At 40.4% G+C, this 24,267-nt stretch overlaps 1 protein-coding gene across 2 annotated transcripts in view; it reads left to right on the plus strand.

Annotated features, from left to right (window-relative positions):
- Positions 1-23,534, plus strand: part of Slob (Slowpoke binding protein) — a 320,372-nt gene extending 296,838 nt beyond the window's left edge. For both annotated transcript variants that reach the window (XM_071586564.1, XM_071586565.1), the window contains one exon: positions 20,461-23,534. Coding sequence is in view for 1 of the 2 variants with exons in the window: in XM_071586565.1 (XP_071442666.1) it covers positions 20,461-20,491 (31 nt within the window). In the remaining variant the exon portion in view is untranslated. The remainder of the gene's footprint in view (positions 1-20,460) is intronic.
- Positions 23,535-24,267: the final 733 nt, after the last annotated feature.

Raw genomic sequence — 24,267 nt, forward strand, 5'->3', positions numbered from 1 at the left:
TACAGTTCTTCTATATACTCCTTCCATCTCTCTTGGATCTTTCCTGCGTCAACTATTACCTTACCCGCCTTATCTCTAACTGTTAGCATAGCTCTTCCTTTCTTACTTCCCGATAACGATTTAACTTTGCTATACAGCGCACCGATTTCACCCTTCCTCTGCACACTTTCCATATCCTCGCACTGCGCCTTCCACCATGCTTCCTTTGCTTTATTTGTTGCCCGCCTCAATTTATTGTTCAATTCTTTGTACTTCATTTTGCCTAATTCTGTATTTATATTCTTCCATTTTCGCCGCTCATCCATCTTTGTAATCATCTCATCCGTGATCCATGGTTTCCTAGTCCTTTTAGCGTTAACGGTTCCAATAGTGTCTTTTGCGGCTTTAGACAACCCTTTTTTGATCATTTCCCATTTTTCTTCGATAGTAATAAGCCCCTTACCTTCCTCCATGATTTTCTCTACCGCCTGTTTGTATTCCTTCCTTTTCAACCCATTTAATGCTTCTACATTCCATTTTCTAACTCGCCGCCCCTGCCTTATCTTTTTGAAACGTACGCTACATTTCATAACAACTAAATTGTGGTCTGAGTCCGCATCCGCTCCCGGAAAGCTGTGGGAATTTATCACACTATTCCTAAACCTGTGTCTAACCAGGATATAATCTAGCTGATATCTTTCTGAGTCACCTGGCATTTTCCATGTATACATGCGTCTTTTGTGGTGTCTAAACCAAGTGTTGGTGATGACTAACCCCTGTCTCCTGCAAAACTCAACTGCTTTCTCCCCGCGGTCATTCCTCGTGCCCAAACCGTAGTCACCCACCTCATCACCATCTCTTCCTTCGCCTACCGTCGCATTCCAATCCCCCATCACTATCAAATGTTTCCCTGCAGGAACACACGCGATCATGTCCTCTAACTGATCGTATATCCTATCGACCTCTTCTTCCTTATGGTTGCTCGGTGGCATGTATACCTGAATAATAACTAAGTTCGTCGGTTCTGCTTTTATCTCCACTAGTAGTATTCTATCCGTTACCTGCTCTATGTTGACTACGCTTCTTCCTACCTCTTCATTTAATACTATGGCAACCCCTCGTTGGCTCTCGTCCCCACCGCTGTATATTATTCTATAATTATCACTCCAGTAATCCCCGCTATCTTTCCATCTCACCTCGCATAGACCTAAAATATCTATATTTCCCCTTCCCATCTCTCGCTTAACATTCTCCAATTTCCCTGTCCTCATCATTCTCCTAACATTCCACCTTCCTATTCTAACTAATTTTGTTTTCTTCTCCTGCGTCTTCTGTCCTGCTGCTGCTGGTTTTCCCTTGCAAGGGTTTCGTGGGATGACGACCGCGGAAGCCTTGCCTCCCCCGCTGCCGGGCACGACACACGGCCGATTGGGCCGAGCCCTGTAGTTACCAGGACTCGAAATCTCTGTTATGTCCATCATTTAAATCTTAGGATTGATAACTGAGGTGGTTTCCCGTTGCCTACCTCAATGGTGTTTTTAACGTGACACCATCACTTACTGGCCGCCCCACTGGGGTCAGACGCCATTGCAGCCGCCTCACGGAGGGACAGACGCTGCGTGGACTACCTTTCGTCTGGCTCCTAACCTTCGACCTATCTGGCATGGGTGACCCTACCAGGAGCAATAATTATTACTCCCGCCAGCACAGCTCTAGGGGTCATCGGAACGCACAAGCCCTTCCACCACGTCAAGGTTGTAGTCCGGGGAGGTCGAGTGTTATATATAATATAAATATATTGATGTATAAAAATAATTAAGTATATATATATATATATATATATATATATATATATATATATATATATATATATATATATATATATATATATATTCATACAATATGCAGTTTTGCCTATTATCAATTATAATGGCGAGAAAGACTCCGTTATTTTCTGAGGAATAAACTGTTGAGATACTTTAAAAATGTTTAAGTTTTCAATTAATGAATGATAATATATATATATATATGTATATATATATATATATATATATATATATATATTTTTTTTTTTTTTTTGCCGCTCATCCATCTTGGTAATCATCTCATCCGTGATCCATGGTTTCCTAGTCCTTTTAGCGTTAACGGTTCCAATAGTGTCTTTTGCGGCTTTAGACAACCCTTTCTTGATGCATTCCCATTTTTCTTCGATAGTACTTAGCTCTTTACCATCCTCCATGATTTCCCCTACCGCCTGTTTGTATTCCTTCCTTTTCAACCCATTTAATGCTTCTACATTCCATTTTCTAACTCGCCGCCCATGCCTCATCTTTTTGAAATGGACGCTACATTTCATAACAACTGAATGGTGGTCAGAGTCCAAATCTGCTCCGGTGAACCTGTACGAATTTATCACACTGTTCCTACACCTGTTTATAACCAGGATATAATCAATGGGATACCTTTCTGAGTCACCTAGCATTTTCCATGTATACCTGCGTCTTTTGTGGTGCCTAAACCAAGTGTCGGTGATGCCTCACCCCTTTCTCCTGCAAAACTGAAATCTTTCACCCCGCGGTCATTGCTCGTGCCTAAACCGTAGTCCCGACCTCGTCACCATCTCTTCCTTCGCCTACCGTCACATTCCAATTCCCCATCACTATCAAATCTTTCCCCGCGTGAACACACGCGATTGTGTCTTTTAACTCATCGTATATCACTCCGTACACCGTATACTCACCCCTTAATCGCTCCGGGGTCCATTATACTCATAAACAACAAATAGGCATAAACCAGAGACTATCGAGATTTTGCTCGGACATAGGAGCCTCCTTCGTCGACCTGAGACCAACCCTCCGATCTTGCAGGACTCCCCTTAACCGATCTGGGGTCCATTACACGGCGGAAGCGGCGAGTAAGGTAGCGGATAGGATACTCGACCACTGTAGGCCTTTTTTAGGATAGAGGGCAGGTCACTTAGTGGGTCAATAACATCTGGGGATAGCGCGTATAATATTATTAATAAAAATATAAAAGTCACCGACAACACTGGCATTGATTTAGAAAGAATTGTGACACGCACTTCCCCACAAAGGCGTCCTAAATTACAGTCAGGCACTAATAAGGACGTTATTCAACATCAAAATAATTTAACTATACTTGTTATAAATTGCAGAAGCCTCAAGAACAAATCAGCGGATCTAGAACACATAATCCAAACTCATTCCGCTGATATAGTATTAGGCACAGAGAGTTGGCTGTGCAATGACATAAACAACCAAGAAATTTTCCCAATAGATTTCAAAGTTTACCGACACGATAGAGATACAAGACCCGGAGGAGGGGTTTTCGTGGCAGTTAAAAGTCATTTTGAAAGCAGGCAAGTTTCATTTGAAAATAATAACATAGAAAGTGTTTGGTGCACCTTACTACGGACCAATCAACCCAACATAAATTTATGCTCTTTCTACAGACCTCCAGACTCAGATTTGAAAACACTTCACACCCTCAACGATCAAATTCACAAGTTTACACGTAAATATAATAACAGCATAAACATAATTGGTGGCGACTTTAACCTCCCTGGTATAGATTGGGACAGCAATATCGTTAAATCTGGGACCCGCGATCGCGATTCTTGCAATTCCATGATAAAATTGGTTCAAAGAAACTCCCTCCATCAAGCAGTACGCATGCCCACCCGTGGAAAGAACATATTGGATCTATTTCTTACAAACACGCCGGAACGTATTATTAGTGTATCAACTGATGAGGGCTTGAGTGACCATAAAGCAATTAATGTCCATTTGGACATAGCAATAAAAAAGATTGTTAAACCAAAAAGAAAAATTTATAATTACCATAAAGCAGACTTTGAATCTTTTGCCAATCAATTAAACTCTTCACTACCCGAGTTCAAAACCCGCTTAAGTCATGTCCACGTGGAAGAAACTTGGACAGAATTTGTCAATATCATGCAAAAAGGAATCGTAGATTTCATACCTATAAAATACGTTAAAGCAAATCGCGACCCCAGGTGGTACAATAAAGACGTTAGAAAAGCCCTTCGAAAGCAGAGAATGCTACACTCTAGGGTAAAGAGGGCAGGCGTGAACACATCATCTCCTGAGAATACACAATTATGGGACACATATAGATCCTCTAAAATTGAAACCAAAAAACAATTACGTAGCGCCTTACTGGACTTTAAACGCAAAGTACTTTGCGAGCACTTGGACACTGACCCCAAAGCTTTCTGGTCATATGTTAGGGAAGTTATTGGGAGTAAACAAACCGTGGCTTGCTTAAGGGATTGTAGCAATATAATTCATACAGACAGCGAGGGTAAAGCTAACATCCTAAATTCATTCTTCCAAAGCGTTTTCTCGAATGATGTTGCCACCGCATATCTCCAAGAAACAATACACACTCCACCCATGGAAAAAATAACAGTGTACCAACAAGGAATTCTAAAATTACTTAATGAGATTAAACCCAACAAATCCCCGGGTCCCGAAAATATACCAGCTAGGGTGATAAAACATTTAGCTCCAAACATTGCCCCGTACCTTGAATTTATATTTAACAAATCCCTCACAGAGTGCAAAGTACCTAAGATTTGGAAAGCCGCGCAAATAACGCCTATTTTTAAAAGTGGTGACAGGGAGGATCCCAGTAATTACAGACCTATATCTCTCACTTCTATCTGTTGTAAAATCTTAGAGCACATAATTGTCAGTTCAATAATGAGACACCTTGACAATATTAACTTTTTAAGTGACAATCAACACGGATTCAGGAAAACCCGCTCCTGCGAGACCCAATTAGGATTATTTACACATGATTTACTTTTATCGGGTGAGAGAGGTAGGCAAGTGGATGCCATCTTCTTAGATTTTCAAAAGGCATTTGATAAGGTCCCACATGGTAAACTCATTCATAAATTAAAGGTCGCGGGTATAAACAAGGGCGCTATAAGTTGGGTTAAAGATTTTCTTTCAGAGCGGGAACAGAGGGTAGTCCTTGATGGCGCTAGTTCCGACAGCGTTCGAGTCACGTCGGGGGTACCTCAGGGAAGTGTGATCGGGCCGTTACTTTTCTTGATTTTTGTTAACGATTTGAACCGCGAAGTGAAAAGTAACATTAGGATGTTTGCGGATGACACGGTGATCTATCGGGAGATATCTGGGGATGAGGATCGTTTTATTCTAGCGCAGGATTTAGATTGCATTACTAAATGGTGTTCTAACTGGGGATTGACTCTAAATTATAATAAATGTTCAGTGGTAAATTTCTTTAAAAGATCAACGGGATTTGCTTACAAATTAGCTGGAGGTGACCTAGCAGTAGTTGATACGGTAAAATACCTAGGTGTCACATTCACTAAAGACTTAACTTGGGGGACTCACATACGTAAAGTCTGCGGTCAAGCAAATAAAAAATTGGGATTCATTAGACGCATTGTCGGCAAAAGTGACTCAAAGGTCAAGGAACGTTGTTACCACGCTCTTGTAAGGCCTCATTTAGAATACGCATGCAGCGTGTGGGACCCGAGTGAAAAAGGTCTCATTCGGGAAATTGAGAAGGTTCAACGCCGGGCAGCCCGTTTTGTAAAAAATTCCTACGATAAAACGCAAAGCGTTACCGAAATGCTCATGGATTTGGGGTGGGAATCATTAGAAGAGAGACGATTCAATGCAAGACTGAAATTATTAAATAAATTCAGATCCGCATGTTTCAGCACCGAGGTCTCGCAGATTATTCGTACTCCTACATACATTGGTCGCTTGGATCATGCATATAAAATTCGGGAAATAGATGCCAGGACTAGCCGACTCAAGGACTCCTTCTTCCCACGGACAATACGGGATAGCAACTGTAGGATTATAGATAGTAAAAATTCCACTTGCCACCCTCAGTGTCTAAAAAATAATTAGTTCTACTTAAATGCATGCTCCTCTACTAACCTTATGTGTTTTGTTATAATAACCCATTCTTTCCGCATGACATCATTCGTGTTCTGTTCATCTGTTTTTAAGTTTCCCTTTCAGTCCCTCTTCCCTCCCGGCGGGGGGAAATTCCTGCTACCTGCAACGTTGGGTCGAATTCCCTTCCTTTTACTGTCTCTTTGGGGGGTTGAGTGTTTTGTGGTGCATTTTCATGTGGTAGTGATGTTTCACATTCTTGCTTGTTGTGTCCTGGCTTGCGTGTTTTAGGATGGCTTTGGTGCTGTATCCTGGGGTGCAGTTTTTTGTTGTTTTGCGGTGTATGTGTTTGCATGAGTATTGGATGGAGGGAGTTTTGCATGAGTGTGTGCGCTGCTGGGGTGTAATTTTCCGTGTTGTTTTTTGCATGTGGTATTTTTCGTTTTTACGGTTGGTGACCTAACACCCCCCGCCACACGCCCTTGCGGCGGCTTGCGGGGTATTATGTAGATGTAGATGTAGATGTATACTGCCGAGGCATCGCAGTTGGTAGCGCGTAGGTTACACGAACACGTGTCGAGGGTTTAGCATAGCTGGTAGGCAAGAGCGTAGGTCATATATTGGGAAAAATAAAGTAGAATCCAGCGCTTTTTGTCAATTCAGTTCAGGTAATGCCTCTCAAATCCCCAAAAATATTGAACAAACAAGCACTTGCGTTAAAACAACATATAACCCACGTAAATTTAATAAAATTGGTGCCTCTACATACATAACAGATAGCAATGCAAGTGAATGTAATTCTTTTGTCTCTGTTCACCACGAATCGTCTCAAAACAGTTTTGTTAGCGTACATAAAACCGAAAAACAAGAAGTTATTAGCCATATTAAAATTATAACATTAAATTGCCGTAGCATTAGAAACAAAATATCGGATATTGAACATATTTTTGTCAGTACAAACGCAGACATAGTAGTTGGAACAGAAAGTTGGCTCACGGGAGATATAGCAAACAATGAGGTTTTTCCAAACGGCTTCACAATTTACAGAAGGGACAGACCAAATAGGTTGGGTGGGGGAGTATTCATTGCAGTAAAGTCACATCTTAGTAGCCAACGATATGAATGCGACGTAGATGACATAGAAAGCGTTTGGTGCAACATTAAGGACTACAACGGCAGAAGCCTATACGTGTGTTCATTTTATAGACCCCCAGATTCTAACACAGATGTCCTACACAAGCTCGACGAACAAATATCCACTATCAGCAGCAGACAAAGCAACAGTATTACTATAATCGCTGGTGACACAAATCTACCGTCAATTGACTGGGAAAACTACTGCGTGGGAAAATCTGCCAAAAACAGAGATTCATGCCAAGAACTCCTTCATATATTCACAAAACACTCCTTAGAACAAATAGTTAAATCACCAACACGGGGCCAAAGCATACTAGACATCTTTGCGACTTCTATGCCCGAAATCATTACTAACATTGAAATAATAGACGGAATCAGTGACCATAAGGCTATTCTTGTGGAGTTAAAAACTAAGTTCGTCAAAATAAACAAAGAAAAGCGTAAAATATACCTATACAACAAGGCAAATTTTAACGGACTAAGAGAATATTTAAAGATAAAATTACCGGAATACAAGACAAAAACACTGACAACAAATACAGAGAACACTTGGAATTATTTCTTAAATATTTTACGCGAAGGAATAAAGACGTACATCCCGTCCAAACTCAAATGCGACAGTAAGGAACCTAGATGGTACAACGGGGAAGTCAGATCGGCATTAAGAAGGCAAAGAAAGCTACAGTCAAATTTCAAAAAGAGTTTAAAAAGTGACGATATAAGTTTTGTGAATACAACCAAACAGCTACTAAAAGAATGTCGTAGTAAGACGAAAAGTATTATGCGCACAGCACTACACTCTTTTAAATCTAAAATGCTAAGCGAATATCTTGAGGAAAATCCAAAGTCATTCTGGTCCTATGTTAGGGAAATACAGGGTAAATGTCCCACTGTTCACTCTTTGAAGACGGAAAATGGAGAAATCATTACAGATAGCGTGAAAAAGGCAAATATTTTAAACCATTTTTTCCAGAGCGTCTACAACAAAAACACAAACGCACCAAACGATCCTCCACACCCACCCGGGGAACACATGAGCGATCTTACACTGACCAAGCAGGGAATAGTACATCTGCTCCGTAGTATCAAAGCACACAAGGCACCTGGTCCGGAAGAAATACCTGCTAGAATATTAAAGGAATTAGCTGACGACATTGCCCCATTTTTACACATTGTTTTTCTAAAATCGATAGAAGAAGGCTCAGTGCCTCGCGACTGGAAGCTAGCCCATATAACTCCCATCTATAAAGGCGGCGATAGGGATAAACCCACCAATTACCGACCCATTTCTTTAACATCGATCTCTTGTAAAATATTGGAACACGTTATTGTCACTAACATTATGAAATTTCTTGATAGTAGGAAAATACTAATCCACAACCAGCACGGATTTAGGAAAAGCAGATCTTGCGAAACACAACTTGGTCTCTTCATTCACGATATACTTAGATCGGGAGAAAACAACACCCAAGTCGATGCAGTATTCCTGGATTTCAAAAAAGCCTTCGACAAAGTCCCACACAATAAATTGTTACACAAACTTAAATACTATGGGATCAATGAGAAAATAATTAATTGGATTAGGGACTTCTTGTCAAACCGCAAACAAATAGTAGTCATAGATGGGTTGTGCTCAACGGAGAGAGATGTTACTTCGGGCGTCCCCCAGGGAAGTGTAATAGGGCCTCTTCTGTTCTTAATATACATAAATGACTTAAGCACACACGTTAGTAGCAATCTAAGGTTATTTGCTGACGACACGGTGATATACAGGGAAATAAGGAGCCAACTAGATCGCGAGCTACTCTCTAGAGACTTAGACAATATCTCGGGATGGTGCAATAAATGGGGATTAACACTTAATATAGATAAATGTGCAGTTTTGAAATTTTGGAATAAAGGAAGCGAGGAACAGGATATAAACTACAAAATAGAGGGTTCAGTATTGACTACGGCAAATCAAGTTAAATATTTGGGGGTTGTTCTAACACCACGCCTTTCATGGGGAGCACATATCAGGACAATATGCGGATCAGCTTTAAAGAAACTTGGCTTCATAAAACGGGTGGTGGGGAAATGTAATGAAAAAGTTAAAGAGAGGTGTTATTTTGCTCTAGTTAGACCTCATTTGGAATATGCCGCAAGTATTTGGGATCCGTGGGAGAAAATTTGGCAAAAAGAATTAGATAAAGTCCAGAGAAAATCCGCTAGATTTGTTAAAAATTGTTATGATAAAAACACAAGTGTGACAGGTCTCTTAGGGGATTTAGGCTGGGAACCACTTGAAGTGCGGAGAGAACAAGCGAGGCTTAGACTTTTAGAAAGGTTCAGAACAAACGAGTTTAAATATGACACTGAAGGAATTATAATGGCCCCACACTACTTAGGTAGATCAGACCACAAAGATAAACTAAGGGAGATAGATTCCAAGACAGATAGGTACAAATACTCATTCTTTCCCCGAACAATCAGTAATCATAATAGCAAGAAACCGAAGTCACTTTAGAAATATTAAAAACTTTGAATTTACAAGTCGGAACAAAATTAAACACTATAGAGATGTTAGGTATACTTTCAGGTGCATGTGTATGTTAGTTGGTAGTTTGAGTGTTTGCATGTGTGTGGGGTGTAAGTGTTCATGCATGAATGTATGCCATGTTTTTTTTTATATATGATTTTGTCGTTATTGCATGCGATTTTTTTTTTATTATTTTTCTTTTCTAATTTATGGGTGGTGTCCTAGCACCCCCCGCCACACGCCCTTGCGGCGGCTTGCGGGGTATTGAGTAGATGTAGATGTAGATATCCTATCGACCTCTTCTTCTTTATGGTTGCTCGGTGGCATGTATACCTGAATAATAACTAAGTTCGTCGGTTCTGCTTTTATCTCTACTAGTAGTATTCTGTCCGTTACCTGCTGTATGTTGACTATGCTTCTTCCTACCTCTTCATTTAATACTATGGCAACTCCTTATGCTTATCACTCCAATAATCCCCGCTATCTTTCCACCTCACCTCGCATAGACCTAAAATATCTATATTTCCCCTTCCCATCTCTCGCTTAACATTCTCCAGTTTCCCTGTCCTCATCATTGTCCTAACATTCCACCTTCCTATTCTAACTAATTTGGTCTTCTTCTTTTGCGTCTTCTGTCCTGCTGCTGCTGGTTTTCCCTTGCAAGGGTTTCGTGGGATGACGACCGTGGAGGCCTTGCCTCCCCCGCTGCCGGGCACGACACACGGCCGATTGGGCCGAGCCCCGTAGTTGGCAGGACTCAAAATCTCTGTTTTGTCCATCATGTTAATCTTGGGAATGATATTTGAGGTGGTTTCCCGTTGCCTTTAGCGGAGTGTATTGGGCGTAGTTGATGAACTTATTGGATAAATAAGGAGTCTTCTGGAGGAGTTAAAGATTTATGAGAAATCCATGCCTCTTATTCTGTAGAAGTTAAAATAGTGGACGGAGAATCAAGATGGAAAATGGTTAAGTGGCGGTGTTTAAAGGAGGAATCGTCATGGTGATATGGAATATTTCCCTCCTGGTTATCGCTTTTCGAATGATTTCTCGGGTTTTCACTGTAATTTTTACTTTAAGTGACGAATTTTAAGAATGATCATTTTGAATTTGCGCTAGCAAACATCTTTGAAACGGGTCATCCCAAAAACTAACGTAACATTAGCGTAAGCTTTTGGAAGCTTCAAAATTCATGATAGCAATATGTTACATGTTCCTGGTTTTCATACCACAATATACCATCGCCAGGGAAAAATCATTGTTCGTGGTGCATTCCACACTATATTTTTTAGCTGGGCCAACACTTAAAATACACTAAATACCAACGGAAAATGAATTAAATGCGCACACTGACTATGAGTTTTATCCAACCTATTCTAAGCAGCTGGCTAGTTATTATTTTTATAATGTATAGTGTTCATACGCCGCTACTCTGTTAGGAGTTGAAATATAGTGTCCGAACACTGAAGAAAAGGACAGGAACGTAAATATAAAATGAACGTCTAGCTGAGATTGTAAACCTGGTTTGCACTAGGTTTTAAAGGGGGTGAGCGAAGTAAAACGAAGTTACAAGCAAGGGGAAAGATAGGGAACACGCACTAGGCCATCGGGTGTGTTTGAGCCACAGTGACCCAGGTATAGTGTGTGTTCCCTATGATTCCCGTTACTTGTCACTTGATTTTACTCCCCCCCTTTAAATCCTAGTGCCCATCAAGTTTGCAGTTCCGGCTATCTCGTTTTCAAGTACATGAAGTTTCGGTTATTTTAATTTCTTTGAACTTGATTGAAACTCAAATTTTTAAAATGTTTTTTAGCTTTGTAGCAACAATATCAAATAGTATTCTATTTCTTCTATTCCATAAGGCTGCCAACAACTGACTGGATCCCTTAAAATTTAAATCCATTGAGTATCAATTATTTAAAAATATTGGCGTTACCTCATTCATTTTAATTTTCAATTTCATTCATTTTAAGTTGTGTCCAAAGAGTAGCATTCGTTTAAAAATAATGCATGAATCTAATGGCAAGACAAACATTAATTATATGCATTTGAAGGGCACATTTTTACTATTTTTCTCCGTAGTCGCCATTCAAATTGAGTCATTCATCATAGCGATGCACAAGCTTTTCATTTTCGTCTCTGAATAAATCTGCCGCCTTTCATTTTAACCACTTGTTTACAACAGTATGCAATTCTGCGTCTTGGTCAAAAAGCAGTGTTACAAGCCACGTCTTCAACGCGAGAAAAAGACGGCGATGTATCATTCCCACCTGCGAAACAATCTTAGGGAGCGCGGCCATCTTGGTCATATGCTTCGAGGGAAGTTAGCGAATCCGCAAGGCTGCTATTTGTGGTCTTCCGACAAGATTTTCGGCACTCATGTGTCACAAAATTGTGATAGCCAAGCTTCACCGTTCAATTTTATTCAGTAAACTTCGTGAAATTTGGGAAAAATGAAGCGAGGGATCCATAGTCGTAAATAGGCAATTTTCACGAATTATTTCGTTGATTCTCACGTGGCCTGCTTAGCCTCGGTCACGAGGCTAAGCAGGCCACTGCGGTCATTGTCGTAAAAATAGTGAGGCCATTTTTAAAATGAACGCACCAGTCTCCCTTTGCCTTTACTTACTAATCTGTCTCCGTACACTTCTAAAAGTTGCCTATGGATTTCAATTGACTTGCAGCTTTTTGCTAGTAAAAACGTACTCACAGATCCCACTTCACAACACGCGGTTTTTTCTATTGTAGAACATATTTTAGCAGTTAATGCTGAGAAAAGTAGAAGAACCACTGTCTATTAACTACCAGAACAGGATGCGTACTGAGTGCAGGGACGTTTCGACGCCAAGATGGGGTCTCTAGCCCCACCCACCGCAACGATAGGCCAAAACGTCAGTTACTTTCTGGACAGTTCTCTTATATCGCTTTTCCACTAGATATTGATTTATTACACGACCGGTTGCAATATACTAAATCTTTGAATATGATGAAGTACATCGAAACTGGTCGTGTTATTAATATCCTGTGGAAAAATAGTATCATTTGTTCATTATTATGTTCGAATTCCGCTATATCGCACATGAAACTACGCAATTTTTCCGTATTTCTTGCCAATAAGATCGATGAATATGAAAGAGAAGGTGGTTTTGAAGGATATTTCAGTCGTAATTCTTCTCACTTATTCAAAAAGTTGAGTGCCAATGGGTTATTTTAACATAGATTGGAAATCATAAAATTTGGGTGAGTTACACTTGGTTTGGGAGGGTCTTTTACACTTCAGAGCAGCAGTTTATGTTCCATTCGTGAGAAAAGCTTTCCATTATCCTTTAAGGAAATCCAAATGATCAAGCCTTAAGCCAAGGCCATTGCTGAACAAGTTTCACTTTTGAAATACATTTAAGATGTGGACGGAATGCATTGTTAGTTTTCCTTAAAGAAACTGTTCCAATTTGCTCTGACTGGTTCCCATGAACTGCTCACTTCGATGGTACGCGTCTCCAGAATTAACTCTCTGTTATTGACGGTTTGAACTACAGGTATGCTATGTTTTTATTCGCATTTCCTGGCTTCCTTGTCAACGTACTCGCACCTCTTTCGCACTATATGACTATTTAAACTACATAAAACTAATTATCCTTTCATTAGACTCCAGTTCTGCTTATTAATCTTATTCATTAGCAACTCTTCCACACAAAACTGGGCATATGTAAAAGAATTTATCTTTATTGCCTTCAGAATCTGTTTCAAATTTAAGTAAGCAGGCATAATTTAAGATGTTGCAAGCCGTTAAATAAGATGCTGATATTAGCATGCTATATCATAGTTTTCCATCAATGGATAGGTATAGACAATGTATTCGCTGTTTACGTATTGTATTAACAAGTAAATATGGTGTATTTTTTCAGACATCGCCTACAGCTGTGTATATCCATCCTACTTGAATATCTATAATGCTTCAAATTCTTCTTTTCTTTAGTCAATCATCACCTTAACCTGATTCGTCATTTTATTCACCCCACAGAAAGTCTTAGTTTTTTTTAATAACTCAATTTTATTTTATAGGTTGTGGACGTTTAGTTTCATTACCTACTTGCTTACACCCATAACTATGGCGGAATTAACGGTGAGCGTCTTGTAATTGTAAATAAACTTGGGAAATAACCGTCGTCTTTCGTCTTAGACTATTATGGTGGCGATCAGAAGCAGATGTAGTCAGATACTTTATTCGCAGTCATTGATCAGGTACCACGAGAACGTTATCAATTCAGTGCTAATCGCTTCGTATATCACCAAGGTTTTGCACGCTCACCTTCGTATGAACCTTGTGCCCTATCTTGTTCCTTGGCCATAGAAACAAGTCAAGGATCGCAAATGAATGATCTTTTAATATGTTCCTCATCATATTGACAGAAAATAGTCAATAGACTTGAATATTACGAGACTCGTTCACTTATAATAAATTAAGATATCCTAACCTTAACTAATCCCCACTCTTGCGAATAGCAGGGAGATATCTTTTACCTTCAAGCTGACATCCCGTAGGAAAGGGCACTTCGAGTCTTAATAACCATGAGCCACGAGCTCTTCGCGTGCAGCCCCGTTACGAAGCTTCTGAGTGTTGATCTCTGTCGTCGACCGGAAGAGACGATTCAACAACACGGTGTGATCCTACACGAAGGCACGCTGTGAAGTCCGATATTTAAAGGTTTCGACCCGAATAAACTACGTTGAAACAGGTACGGAGCGAGTCACGAAATGACGGCGGGACCGAAACGGCACGATATTCTCTGAACGAAATCATTTTATTGGTTTCGACCCAAGTTTGAAGTTTCGAATTGGCTTTGTTTCAGTTACTCAGGTTTGATGGTTTTGTGCCTTAATTGATTTACCGTGCATAAGGAGTTTTAGTCGAGAGCATTAGACAAAGGAACAAGGTAGTACAGACTTTTTTAACTCGCTGAGTTTTTATTCGCCTAAGATTATTTCGATTATAAGTTAGATTAAGATACTTTTCTAAAATAATATTGCATTTTTTAGGTCTCAATAAAAGATATCTTGAGAAATTTGGAAGAAACTAATAGACCGAAAAACGAAATGAAGCTCTCCGCACCCTGCAGGGCATCAACTATTAATTTGCATCGACGCTATTGATGTGTACATAAACCCTTATCTTTTATTTCATTCAATTAAGTATGCTAGCCATTGTAACGAGGTAATATTAATTTAGTATAGTAGTCATGATAACGAGGGACTACTTCAATTTTTAAGTCCTCTTGTGTAAATCGTGGAGTAAATGCGCTATTACAAGTGTGGTACTGTGGGTGGATAGCTAAAAGAATCCATTTATTATGATTTTCCTAAGGAAAATAATAATCATTTTAAAACTGCGTCCAACGGTCTCTTGCATTATTTCATAGCTTAAATATTTTGCCGCTTTGGAATTAATTCATATCTATGGAGAGAAGTTATCAAGAAGTTTTCTGTTCACCGTAAATTATTATTAGCCTGCTTTTACTACTGCGCAACTGCATATATACACTAAAAAATTTAACTAGTGTACATATCATAATCTTCTTTCAAAATAACTTTACATTCGAGGCATTTAACTCCCTGTAATGGGAAAGGAGATCTATTATTTAAACTGTAATAAAAATATATTCATATGATAAACAATAGAGCATTGATGCGTCTTCGTTAAATTAATATGTAGTGAAATAATTTTGGTTAAATTGGTCATTCTACAATCCCTGAATTAGTTTTGCACCTTGTTTATGATATTTTCGATTGCTAATCGAATTCTGATGTCACTGCCGTGCAACGGATATGTCTCAGAAATCCCGAAAAGGTTTTTCATCTTTATATCCAAAACGCATTCATTAATGAGTACTAAGGTTTCTGCGCGGCGATGTCTGAGATTTAATTGCACTCACACCTTATAGTTAAGAAAATATTTAGAGTGTATCACGACATCCAGTCGGGACTCGAAAATTTATGTTCCGAAATCGAAAAGTTAGAAAAGGTTAGATATTTTATATATGCAGGTCGGTTAATTGATTTGAAGGCTGGTAGTTCGCTGGTTCCAACAAATTTAGCGGAGTAAGCAAAGGCCACTCTTCGCTCGGAGGAAACGCGAGGGTTGCCTCCCACGTGAATCGATTTCCACAGAACGTCGTGTGAGTACGATTCCGCACCTCCCTCGGCCGGCGCACACTCCCCTCCACAGGAGCACACTCCCCTCGACAGGATCACACTTCCCCCTTTAGCACACTCCCCTCTATAGCACACTCACTGCCTTCCTGTCGGCCGGGGAGGTCACATGCTGCTCACTGCAATGACACAGCATTCTTCCCGCGCCATCAATGCGCAATTAGCACGTGGCGTGGGCCGTCAAGGGATTCAATGTGACTGACTCCCCCGCCTTCGCCCCGCGTCCTCCTCACCCCCAAAAATACACCCCCGTCGATACCCTAGCTCTGAACCACCCTCAACCCCCGACGCCTTCTTTCAACTCTCCTTCCCATGCACACGAAACAAACTCTCGTTTCGTTTCTGTGTACTTAGTTGGGAATCTTTAGCTTCCCTCCAATTCCATCCAAGCAATTATCGCGTTCGTGCTCCAGCGTTCATTTGCTGGATGTCCCCGTGTGTTGGATGGCTGCATGAGGGTAGGGCCTTTGTAATACACCACGTCGACGTGAACGTAGTGGGTAGGAAAATTGATTTCGTTGATGAATGAAAAATAGAGCAATTTGAAAATGACGAAATAAATTGCAAATCTTTATATTCGACTTGCTTCTGCGTCATACGCGGGAAGAAACAATCCCACCGAAGCCATGGTGAAGCCAATTCATCGGGAAAGTCCTAAAAGAAACTATTGTGTACCAAATGCAAGTCCCTCGTCAGTTTTGCCTCAGTAGAATATTATTTCTTGTTAAACTTTTTGACGCTGGCATCCTTCGAAACAAAGGTGAGGATAGATATCTAAAGTAATAACAATAAGTAGACAGGAAAATTATCTGAACATTCCCTGAGCAACAACAAATTATTTAAGGTTATAGAATAAAGATAAATATGGATCATGAAAGGAATGTAATGTAGGATGTCAGAAGGTAAGTGGAAAGGAGGGGGAAACAATAGAACGCATTGGAGGTCTGCAGAAAGCTAAACCGTCGTGCCACCGAGATACTTCTCGGTAAAAGAAGGGATGGCGTTACTTGCTTCTCTTTAGACTTAAAGGTAAACAACTAGAGGGAAACGGGTTTTATGGGGCATACACGTACACGTTAGCATTCATGAAGTTCGGAAAAGAAAACGATTAAAATTAACATTTTTGAGTCAACAACTTACTTGAGTACATTTTAAGTTGAAGATTGATACATAAGTGTGTCTCGATTTTTATTTGAGATCATTCTCCCACCATCGTCATCTGTATTTCAATGCAGACACTGACACTCTTCTCTTCCTAATGCTATCTCCTTTCCGTACTCGTAGACCTTCGTATAACATCCTCTTTTTACTTGGCTTGGTGTATTTATCACTTCCCCATGGCCCTGCTATTGCCGGCTGGCGGCGGCGGGGTAGTGTTCTCGCCTATCATTCCAAAGGTTCGACCAGCATTAATTCGATCAATATTATAAACCAGCGGGCTCGGTTCTCGCCTAAGTGTTGTGTGTATGTATTTGTCCGATTGTAATGTCATTGTTCAAAGTCCGACGTAAACGCCGAAGTGTATTTTTCGGGCTCAATACATATTTCTTCTACTGTTTGCTTCGTAACACATTCGTCTTGTCTCGAGGTCTGATTTTTCAAATCCCCATTCCATATGCTTCCTATTTTGCATCATGATCCATTTTCCCTTCAACCTCCACATATGTGTTATTCTATCTGTCCATTTTGATCTTCAGCACATGCCTACAGGATCCGAAGTCTTCTATTTTTTGGGTCAGCCTTGCGAAAGATCCATGCCTATAAAGAGATTGTCGTAATATATACGAGTTTGTTAACATAGCGTTTCCTTTTTTAAGCGAAATTTCTTTGAGCGAAGCAATTGCCTCGTGGTAAACGTATTTTTAGCTCAATCTTGATATCAACTTAGTTCCTATCATCCCATGATATGCTACTTCTGAGAGAGGTGAAAAATCCCATTCGTAATCCCTGTCTCTTTCCTTGACTCAAGCATCTGTCTCCATCTTTTCTCCTCCGACAACTAGGATTTCCGTTTTCTCTGCATTGATTTTTATTTTATCCCTCTGAAATTCTTGGTCTGTTGCGTTCAATAATGCCCCTTGGCCATCCAATTTTCTCAGTCTCGATTGAGATGAGGTCTGTGGAACGGAGTATATCAACTTCTTCCCCATTCACTTCAACTGCTCTGGCATATACTCCTTATGATTTATCATTTCTCTCTTTTTCAAATATATGTTGAAAAGTGCTTTTATCTAGGTGTGACGGGACCAAGGACGGAATCCTGTGAGCTCCAACCGAACACGGTACTGGTCTTTCAGTACTCTTGAACGGTCAGTGATGAAGTAACGAAATCAGTGATGAAGAATTAACCAAATGATATTTGCCTTGTGGTTTCCATAATAAAATAAATCTAATAAGTATAGTCACCATTTTATTATTATTATTCTTCGGGGTGTCATCGCTGATTCTAATGACCCTGGTTTACTTACTAAAACCGAGGTGACAGCCAGATTGATTTACTCCTTTTCAAGAAAAAATATATTCAAAGAACTAGTTTTAAAAATCTCTCTCAAGGCATCTAAGGAAAATGCGTAGAAGACCCTGGTAAGACCAATTTTGGAGTACTACTAATCAATTGTATGGGACCCGCGCGGAGGAGGACATATTACAAAACAGGAGAAGGTACAAAGAAAGGCTGCCCGATACGTACTGGGGAAGCATAGGAGGATGGAGAGTGTGACTAAAATGTTAAAAATGCCGGGCTGAGAACCTATTCAAAGTAGAAGAAAAATAAGCAGACTTTGTGGAATGTTCCGCATTCTGAAAGGGGAGAAAGCTTGGGCAGAACTAAGGAAAGAGGCGGTAAATCCAAATTTTATAGGTAGGAATGATCACAAATTCAGGGTAAAATGCCGGGCACACAGAACGAATACAAACAAATTTCTTTGCTAAATAAAACAATTATTGATTGGAACACGTTGCCTGCGAAACTATTTGAGCCCTTTACTAGCAGGGTAACTACTTTTAAGAAAAGATGTAAATAATTGATATAATAATTTGTTTGATATGCCGTGTAAAATTGAATGTAACAGCTTAGTTTTGAGTTTTCCCTTGTTAGTTGGGGAACTGATGTTAATGAGATGGGAATTTATTTGTTTGTTTTAGAGATTGGTGTTTAGATGTTTCCTCTAAGTGTATCGTTTTTTTCCTGACTGATTTTATTTGTTATCTTTTGTGATATTGATTGTATTTAAGGTGCCATATTATTGTTCCAAGGCAAGTTTGATTGCAATACTTGGGACTTGGTTGCCACCTGATATTGTCTATCTACACATGTACCTTTTTATAATAATAGTTATCTACACACTTCACATGAATTAAAAATAAGCCTATAATTCTAATACGTACCTTCTTAGCCAGTATAAAAGGATATATACGACGCTCCGGTCAAGATAAGTATGTAATCGCCACTAGTCCTACTCAAATAAACAGCCTTCAATTCACCATAAAATATATCCCCGAAGTAAAAATATTTTGAATATTTTTCTCCTTCTGATACTTACTGTAGAAGAACGTACGTAACCGATAGGCAGCAAAATGTATTTCCTTCTACCTTATCAAAGCAACCATGTTCGGCATAACATGGTGAAACAGCATTGTACATATTCAAAACACTGTTCAGTGTTCACTTATTTATTTGTATGATGTGAACTCTGCAAAGTGAGTTCTTCAATTACGAGTATGATTTCGTGTATCTTCTAAATCGTGCTCATTTTGTGCCATAATTACACAATTCTCACCCAAGGATAAGCGTCGGCACTTGACTGTTTTTATGTACACCATAGATTATTGTCGCCGACCCAAACAAAACGCAAGTATCACCTAAACGTGGTCCATCAGAAAATGTTCATACTTGAGCACTTAAGTCAATGATGTTCATGTCATTCTGAAATACACCAACATCTATGACATCTGGACTGAATAATTTCTTGAATATAAATCTCAACACTTCTCAAGCCGTTTTATGGTCTCCTTACTCTCTAAGATCCGAAGCTTTTCTGGGAGTTTTTATTTATTTTATGTGAATATTTGCTTTGTTTTCGCGAGCTGCAGTAAATTTGAGTGCTTCATAGAGCCGATCCATGTGTTTTTACTGGAAACAGACATTTAGCTCCATATTCCATTGAAAACGCCAAGATCAAAGATACTTTACTTCCCACTGTCCATATATTTCGCATCCGAAACCTTTGATTCATATTAGTATTGGTCTGAAATCCGAAGAATAGATGTGTTCTTCGTGTCAAATGAAAAGCCGCTCCTTACACTGCACCTTTAATATTAGGAAAACTATATAGTAAAAATTACAACCTTTTGGGTTAGTAAAACCTATAATATAATTACCTATTTGCCACTTTGAAATCTTACGGTCAAATTTAAAAAATATAAATTAAAATTGTAACCATCTAGAGTGTTGTAAATGTTAACATTTATTCAAATGAGGGCATTACATAAGAACTAATAATTTTTCTTGCATTAATGACTTAGCATGAAAATAATAGTTGATATTACGAAAACTTTTCTGGAATTTTTCGGACCGGAGCATGAGGCCTTCGCTAGTTAGACCCTTAAAAGGGCCATCCTCGCGGCCTCTGCTCGGCCAACCTTCCTCACTCCTTTCTTTCTCTATCTCTTTCTCTCCCCCTTGGGCGCCCCTGAAGTCGAGGTCCGGCGGAGAGCACAGGCACCTAGCACTCCACCTTCTGCAGAGGCATTTGGACGGGGACCGCTGCTTGTGCGCCGCCCGGGGCGACTCCGAGCCCCCCACGCCGCCCCCCACGCCGCCTCCCTCGCCGCCCCCCTCGCCGACCCCCTCTTCGCCCCCGCCGCCGCTCCTGCCCCCACCGCCTCCGCCGCCCCCCACCCGCCTCTTCGCCGGCGCCTCCCTCGCCACCTGCCTCACTCGACGCGTGCCAGCCCCCTCCTAAGGACCCCTCGTCCATTTGCAGCCCGCCGCGGAGGCCCCGCGGTGCCAGTCTGCCCGGGGATGAGCGAGGCGAGTGGCTGCCGATGGTGTACATGGCGACGGGGGAGCGGGGGCCGCAGTGGGACTGGAGCCCCGAGTGCGGGGCCTCGGGAGGCGGCCCGTGGCAGTGAGCGCTTCGCCCGCCCGATGTGCTCCCTCTCGTCCATGCTGCGACGCCGGCCACCACACGGGTGGCACTGGCCAGGCCGCACCGCCCGAGGGCCGCCCCGGATCGAGTGTCCATGGACACCAAGGCTCCTGCAATTATTCCTCCGACCACCGCCGACGATTGATTTTCATTTCTGCTCTCAGTCCATGTGTTTTTTTTGCGTGAATCACGGCAAAAAGTGGCTCTTGGCTACGATTGTATTTTGTTTTTATCCGTCTCTGTAGTTCATTTGAAGTACTTGGTTATTTGAGGATCCTACCGAATTTCAATTCACTTGGGTATTTTTTTTAACGCGATGAACGAATAACATATCGATTCCCTTTTTGGTCTCGTGTGAATGTATTGAAATATTTGAGCTGTTTATTAGAAAATCACTGTTTAACTAACAAAAAATGTCCCATTTAATTGGTGAGGCCTTTGGCGACTTTGAAAATGAGGGAAGAGACAAATTAGGGCTTTTTTTCTTGCCCGAGTAGGTCGAGCGGGAACATCGCTTCGACTCTGATATCAAGATCATAATTGCAGTTATATATTTAGAGTTTAAATAATCAATCTATTGTAGAACTTTAAAATTAAGTAACTATTTTTGCTATCCTTCTTCCAAAAAGCGACTTTAACCGCGTAACTTTCTACATAGTTTAGGTAAAATTTTGTCGCGTAAGTATCCCTAGTCAATTTCACAAGCAGTAAGATTCCGTACTATTTGGAAAATTTATTGCATTTCTACCCAAAAAAATCCGTTTTTATATACATTTGGCCAGTAATCCATGTCCTCGGAAGGCAGCGGCACAATTGGTTCATTGAATTGGCTTACTCCTTGAGAGGAGATCAAGAGAATCAACAAATAACCAGCTCGAAGGAAGTAATTCTGTGATTCCAGTTATAAGTAATAAGATAATCATTGAATCGTACTTCGGAAACGCACAATCATGTTTGAGAGTTTTCAGGAAGGCATTTTTTTCAGTGCGACTGATGTAAATATGATGATTTACGTCGTGATATATGGCGATGAGTGACTGCGAATGCCCAGTTCTCGAGTGCTGAAGCTGTGTATTTGATACAATGAATTATATATTTTTTTGTTTCAAAATACTGACACGGGTAGTAGCCCAGTAAAATTAGATGACGACTTAGCCAACTCGTAATAGCTACATATTGGATATGTCGTAGGGTTCGAGGTTCTTGATTAATCGTTGAACGTTACCCAGAAATTTGAACTTGGCCGTGCTTTCAACTCATTTTAAGAATCTGTGGCAGTTAGAGGCGTTTTTAATTATTTTGCGAATCATCAGTAACTGAAATTCGTGAAATAGGTTTATATGTTATTAGATTCACTGAAAAAGGGCCTAAATTAAAATGTATTAGGCATATGAGTCGGATTATTTCAGTATCAATAAAATTATATAACCAGTTCATCATATATTTTATTTTTTATTTTAAGAGTTACTTTGTTGCGATAAGTTTGCAAAAGTCAATAGTGCTAGCTGATTTTTCGGCAAATTACATGGCTGCTATTACAGTGATATAGCTTACTGAATGCCACACATTTGCTATAGATGCTCATAATATACGATTAACATTCCACTGCAGAGAAAGTAAATAAGACAAAGTGTAATTATTCATGAGCAGCATCAAATTCACGACTTAGTAATTTGGTTTCCGAAAAACCTACTTTAAGCAGATTTTTGGCTTCAAAATATTTTACTTCTTAATGATTAAATAGGTTAGTTTTAAATTTAAATGCATAAGGTCTCTGTAGCCAGTCAATTTGCTGGCATTGAATCTAGGTCGTAGTGGCACAAGAATATTTTTCAAAATGGTTCCATTTTCAAGTTGATTTAAGGGCCAAAGTGCCAGTAGAAATGTGTACATATATCTTCCTCCCTCAGTTTCCGTCTTTCAGAATGAGCGTCTTAAACATTCATTAGCTCCGTTAACTTCCGTTTGGAGGGTGTTTTCTATCAAATGGCCTGTGTCGACTGTGCTCTAGTTTTGGATGACATAGGATTCAATCAGTGACCAAGAACTTTACCCACATACCAATTAGCATTTAGCATTACACAGTACCACAGGTTCTGGGCCAGGAATATTATGCCCGATCATTTTACTGGGCTATATTGAAAGAGCCACACCAAAGACAGAACGCCGCCCCTCTCACGTGGTCCAAGAAGAAAGGGCCGGTGGCCAATGGCGAGTGACGCGGTTGACTGGCGCTCGAGTGCGCACCGCGTGCCGCCACGGCTCGTCGACTGCGGCGTCAAAGGTGACGGAGGTGTCAACGAGAGAGACTGGTGTGGGGAGTGACGCGGGCCCTCGCAGCCCCCGTTGCAATCCGTCCCAGAGGCTGCAAGTGGCCCCTCCCTCCGCTCCGAACACTCCGCTCCGAACACTCCGCCCCGAACACTCCGCCCCCAACACAGCCTCTCCTCCCAGGAGCGACTTGGAACGACGTGCTACTTTTTTTATGTGATAAACAAGTTACAATGGTTCTGTTCTGGTGTTGAGAGTATACGTAGTTCCCTTATTTGGATGAAGTCCTGTTCCGATGTCATTTTGTAAGCAGACATTGAATGTAATTAAACAAATTTTAATTACACTGACTCCGTAATTATGATTTTCGCCGGAAATGTATATGAGAAGGATTCTTCGTTATGTAGATTGTGATTTCAGTTGTTTGTTCTGCAGCAGTGATTGCATGTTATTTAAAAGGGAATATTCCGAAACTGTAGCATAAAGAAATTGATCGTGAAGCTACTTCCGCAGCTGTTTTATTTCATTAGAGGTCCCGTAGCTATACTTCCATTTCAGAAAGAGGTAAGTAATAATTTTTGGGAAGAGGCATTTCGTATCATTGTTATTCCTTGTGTTACCTACAAGGGACTTTCAATTAATAATAATCCAAGTCTTTTCATTGAAATGATTTATTTCGCAATTATTTCATGTTATGTTACATTGTTTGCATAATGTGAGATGCAATTGTGGTACAATCTTGATTAATTTGGCTCCAGCATTGTGCCAGCAGTTACAGGTGGAAACGTGTTCAGTTTGCTTACGATTGCTTCTAATAATGAAAAACATATTCCACGAAGGTGTTTCTTTAGATTAAGGAAGAAAAACCGCCCCACAGGTACAGGTATGGACTGCAGATAGGATAAATAACGCAATTTCGCATTGGGTAAAATTTGCGATGGGATATATGATGAAGCCGCAGCTAGCTACCAGGTGTAGTTTTTCATGTTGTCGTCTTTGCATATGGTATTGTTCCTTTTTACAGGTGGTGACCTAATACCCCCCGCCACACGCCCTTGCGGCGGTTTCGGGGTGTTATGTAAA

Source organism: Hetaerina americana, unplaced genomic scaffold (assembly GCF_022747635.1).
Source record: "Hetaerina americana unplaced genomic scaffold, ioHetAmer1.1.p SCAF_23, whole genome shotgun sequence".
NCBI classification, from domain to species: Eukaryota; Metazoa; Arthropoda; class Insecta; order Odonata; family Calopterygidae; genus Hetaerina; species Hetaerina americana.